Below are 5,375 nucleotides of genomic sequence, written 5' to 3' on the forward strand. Positions count from 1 at the left end.
AGCAGCTGCCCTGGATAGCCAGACCCTGAACATCTCCAAAAAAGGCCTGTGCCACATCCCTCCCTGCCTCCCCTCACCCTAGCATTCATCATGCTCCGGTGGAGGTGGTACCTAAAGCAGAGTACAACCCCATCTGCCCTCTCTCGCTCTCTCTCTCATTCTCTCTTCATTTTGTGCTAGATTTGTTGTGGTATTTTTTTTCTTTTCCTCTTTTCTTTTTCAGCAACCCCCAACCCAGCTGGAGATAGGTGAACCACATTACAGTACAGGAACAAACAAACACTATCACAAACCCTGCCCAGGAGTGCAGTGTCTCTGCCCTCCTCACCCTGGAGGGAGATGCCCCCGAAACAACTTGTGTGCCACCAGCAGAGGCTCAACCCCACCCCGGAGCAAGGATCAGTTGTCCCAGCCCCTCCAGCCCCAGCTCTCCAGAGAGACTGAGCTAAAGGATGTTGAGTTTTCTCGAGCACGTCAAGTTACTATGGACCAAGTCCCACATTTGGAGCAACTCTGGAGGCAGCAGTTTATGAACCACCAACATACTCCGGAAAAAACATGGCTCCTTGTTCATCTTGCTGTTCTTGTTCTTCACAATGCCAAAGGTTTTGAAGCCCTCATGCCCAACAGGTGATACTTTAAGGACCTCCAGGCACATCCCTAGGAAGACATCATCGATGGGGTACAGCTCCAGCGTCTCCGAGGTCTTGTGCAGCCTCTTGGCCAGGGGTCCATCCATGATGAAGCCCCCACCCCCTGCATAGGGTGGGTAGTTGTTTTTGTTGTAGAGGGCGCTGGGGATGTAGTACTTGTTCTCCTTCTTCCGGATTGGCTTGGCCTTGTAGAGGACATCCCCCACAAAGAGGTCCTCTCCCTCCTTCTTGTCCTCCAGGAACTCCAGGATGTTGCTGGGACTCACAAACACATCATCGTCACCTTTGAAGATGAAGCGGACGTTGTCACAGTAGATGTTCAGCCACTTCAGGAAATGGACCTCTTTGAGGGTGAGGTTGAAGAAGCTGTCCAGGAAATCCCACTGCAAGATGTCCCCATAGATGCGGTTCTCATAATCCAGCAGTTTCTGGTAGTTTGCCCTCTCCTCCTCCTTGGAGGCCGTGCCCAGCAAGAACAGCGTCCTGATCCTCTTACCCTCCACCTCCTTCTCCTGGCCCCAGGTCCTCCGGATGGCCTCACGGCGGTCATGCTGCGTGATGATAGACTTGACCACAATGAGCAGGTAGACACCCTCACTGCATTTCTCGGGGTGGTTGATCAGCATGGGGAAGTAGCGGCAGTGCCGATAGAGCAGGAACTGCTGGAAGTTGGGCTCCAGCCCTTTGAACCAGTCCACCTTGCTGAAGTTCTGGTTGGCTGAGCAGTTGGTAGTGGTAACATCCCAGGATTTCGTTTGCCTTGCTGTCACGCTCTCCTCCACCTTCACAGCAGCTTTCTCCTTCTTGCTCTTCCAGAAACTGCTGGTGATGGAGAAGGCGTTGTCTCTCTTCTGCGTTTTCAAGGGCTCTGGAGGGGACAGCTCCTTCTGCTGCTGGCCCTGCATGAACTGGCTGGGGGCCATTCCCCGCTGCAGCACCGTCACTGTGATCACCAGCAAAAAGGAGAGGCAAACTGTTTTGTAGATGGTCTTCTTCCTGAAGGAAAAAGACATGGGGGTTAAGGAGAGGAAACGGCAGGCTGTGAGAAGCTTGTCTGCAAGAGCATCTCCTGGAGGGGTCATGGAATGCTCGTAATCTGTGTCCCATCACCTTTTGGCAGGCAGCAGCCTTGTGGGAAGAGCTCTGGGACACCTCCATTTATGCTCTTCCCACCTGCATCCCGCTGGTGGGGTGGCTCTGGGACCACACGTAACTGCAGGTCAGGATGAGAGCTTCAGCAGAGCAGCTGTTTTGCAGGGAACTCCCAAAGAAAACCCCTGTTCTAGCCATCTGAACATTGAAGTTTAGGACAAGAAGAGAAAGGAATTATCCTCTCCATGTAAGCATTAGCTCCAAAACACAGATGTGCTGCCCATGGCCCTAGACTGGCATCACAGGTTACACACCACTGAGAAAACAGGGCTGGGAAGACCCCAGGAGCTGATGTGAAACAGGCATCGCGGTTTCATTTCAAAATGGCAGATCAGGACAGAAAAATCATTCTTTGAGACAATCTTCAAGGTTTGGTGGGGAAAAACGTGTCCCTAACCCTGCATCCACCTCGGGAACCAACACTTCCGGGAGCTGCCCGGCCAGCTCTCGAGACCCATCGCTCCGCTTTGCGGCGACAGGACGGAGTGTGGACGCACCGCTGGGGGTTTGCACCACTGCAGGGCTAGGGGCTGGGAACAGATTTTCCCAGCCTGCAGCAAACCAGATACCAGCATGCCCAGGGTGTGTGAGTGGCTGGGGGCACTGGGGGTGGGAGACCAAACCCAGCCCCTTGTGGAGCCATCCCACTGCTCTCCCCTGCTGCAGACCCATCACCTGGGGAAGCCACTGGCTCATGGGACAAACCCTGGAGCTCCCTGGGGGCTTGAGAGGGACCCTTCCGAGGTCCTTGGGACAGCAGGAAGGCTGCACCCAGAGATTACTGATGCACCAAATAGCCTGCAACCTGCTTATGCACACAGTTGAAGTATCTTCCCCTGCTGCTGTGGAGGAGAGGAACTGCCTGCTCTGCTCATCTGCTCTACATTGCCCCGAGCACCTGGCTCCCCTCCACAGCTGGTACATCTGCACCAATTTCCTCCCGCTGCAGTCCTGCTTGCTCCAGCTGCCTCGGGCCATCTCCCCATGCCTATGAGCACTGGGCACAGAGGCAGCAGATGGCCTCCACATGCCCATGGAGATCCCAACAGCTTCTCAAGGGCAGCCCCGTCTCCAGCTACTCCCATGCAGAGGGGACACACAAGGTGCTTGGTGGGCACCCACAGCCCCTTGCCCTGCCAGTGGGTGAAAGGGACCTCAGCTGAGGAGCTGAAGGAGATGGATATGGCACTGGTGTCATGGCTCTCCCTCACCTGCCCTCTTGGTGACAGAAGCACGTGCCAGCCTGGGCGCCACCTGCTGGAGACAGCCCTCAGCCTCCTGCTCCCTGTTAGAGCCAGAAAGATCCGAGACCATCTCTACCAAGCAGATGGCACCTTCGCTTTGGGTTAGTCTAGAGAAGGAGCTTGGGGTTAAAATCTGAAACATTTAACCCAAATAATTAAAGCCAAAACAAAAATCACCCCAAAACAAACCCAGACCAAACATCACCAGCCTTGAAACTCTCCTGGCCCCGGGGGCTGGATTGTGATCAGTACCACCAGGGTTTTGAGGCACAGGCTGCACAATGACACCCACTTGGTGGGACACCGTGATGCCTCTCGGACTCCCCAGGGCAGAGGATAGCATTGTTCTTAGGGACTCCAGGCACCCTGAAACACAGGAGCCCCAACTTGGAACCGAGGAACCAGGAGCTTGTGGGAGCTCCCCTGTCTAGCTTTGCCCTCAAGCACAAAGAACTTTTCAGCTTTGCATTTACGTGGGAAAACTGTGATCGCCAGCAGCCGGCGTGGAAATAAGTAATTACAGGCAAATGGACAGATATGCCCCGTTTGGTTTTATGTGTGGCCACTCATCTGAGACTGATGAAGGAGCAGTTCAGATTAGATCTCACCATTCCTTAACCCTCTCCAACCCTGGCCGAACAGCTCTGAGGTTTTCTTAGAAACCCTTTGGTATGATAGAACTTTAACCTCTGCACTGCCAAGTGATGTTTAAAAGCTCTTATCACTTCCTGGCAGCAGAAATAACCCTGCTCACCCCTGTGTAGTAACCCGAATCGCACCTATCCCATCCTGACGCCCCAGCCTTGCTCCACCCCATTCCACCCCGCCCTTGCAGTCCCAAGGACAGCACGTGATAAAATACCCAGCCTGGAGGATGGTCAGAAGTTCCCCAGAAGCCGCGGGCAGGGAATTACTGATAACATATTGAAATTTAGCATAGGTAGGGTGATCTCTGACTGGCACGGACGGGTCCCAACCTTGGGAGGCTCTGCCACACCGCTCGCCCCTGTTGCCCTCCTTGGGTCACCGATTTTTATTTCGGCACAGGCAGAAGATGATGCCCTGGGGCTGAGGGGACAGCTCTGACGTTTTAGTAAGAGGTGAAGGGTTGGGTAGCCTGGGTACACCTGCATACATCAGTGAGGTGTTGTACAACAGCAGAGAAACTTACTCCTTCCTTCAGTGGACACCGCATCCCAGCTCTCACCAGTGCAATGTGCTACTCTTGCTTTGTTACAAAAACCTGTTTGAGATTTTTCCTATAGGTCTGACTCTGAAAGCCATGGGAGCACCACAACAAGGTCCCACAGGAGCTGGGAGCCCCACAAGCCGCTTTCTGCCCCACAGAAATCCTGTCCCTGCACTAGCAGGAAAGCAATGGGGCTGCGAGGGACCTTGAGCACAACCACAGGCAATTCCTACATCAAACCAAGGATCTGGGAGCCAAAAGTATGACAGTGATATACGAATCTTTTCTGATCTTGAACCTTTTGGCTTTGTGGTCTCCTCAGCTGGAAAGACCACATTTAGGAGTATTTAGGGAGCAGAAACCAGGTCCTGCTCTCTGGAGACCCTAAGAACCATGGCTCTGCAGGAGGTGAGGGTGACACTTTGAATCTGCTGCCATTGCAGAGGAATCACCCCGCTGAAGCTCCAGCACCTTGCTCTGGGGCACAACCCTCACCCCGACCCCGGCAGCGTCCCCAGGAGCCAGGGACAGCAGCAACCCACGCCCGTCCTCGATGGGCTCCCACCGGTGCCAATCGGGACCGCTTGCCCCAGCCGCCGGTGTCACTGGAAGAACTTTGAAACGGTCCCAGCCCGCTCCTCCTCTTCCCTTTTCTCCACCAGGAAAAGCTGAAAAGCCTCCCTGTAAGACGGCCAATGCCACCGCCGGGGTGGGTAAACATAAAACCCCGAATTAGAGGTGGGCAGTTTCCCTTTCAGGTGGTGCTGCTGTAGGGCAAGCGAGGCCCCAGGAGGCTGGGGCTCTCCATCCCCAGTCCCTAGAGAGGCACACGGCCACTTTTGATCCGCATGAAAAACTCTTTGATCGACCAGAGCTATCTATTTATTTGGATTTTTCTGGCCCCTCAATTAGACCCGGTCACGGAGCCGGCGCAGGCAACGCCAGTATAGAGCCCTTTCTGTTGGCGGTGCCAAGGGCTTGGGACAGGGGAGCTTATCTAGGGGCAGATGCTGGGCTGAAAGCACCCAAGGGTCCCCAAGAGCAGGCTGGGTGCAAGCGCCACGTGGGGACCAAGCTCACGACGGTCCCGGGGTGTCCAGGGACACGTCTTCTTCTTAGGAAAGGCGTCTGGTTTAA

At 54.6% G+C, this 5,375-nt stretch overlaps 1 protein-coding gene across 1 annotated transcript; it reads right to left on the reverse strand.

Moving 5' to 3' along the window:
• Positions 1–215: 215 nt before the first annotated feature.
• B3GNT7 (UDP-GlcNAc:betaGal beta-1,3-N-acetylglucosaminyltransferase 7) lies at positions 216–1,951 on the reverse strand. Its single transcript, XM_008940170.1, has 2 exons — positions 1,941–1,951; positions 216–1,649 (listed from the first exon to the last, which is right to left on the reverse strand). The coding sequence occupies exons 1-2, from the start codon at positions 1,949–1,951 to the stop codon at positions 446–448; spliced, it is 1,215 nt and encodes a 404-aa protein (XP_008938418.1). The 3' UTR covers positions 216–445.
• Positions 1,952–5,375: the final 3,424 nt, after the last annotated feature.

The sequence above is a fragment of the Merops nubicus genome, unplaced genomic scaffold (genome assembly GCF_000691845.1).
Source record: "Merops nubicus isolate BGI_N331 unplaced genomic scaffold, ASM69184v1 scaffold30575, whole genome shotgun sequence".
NCBI classification, from domain to species: Eukaryota; Metazoa; Chordata; class Aves; order Coraciiformes; family Meropidae; genus Merops; species Merops nubicus.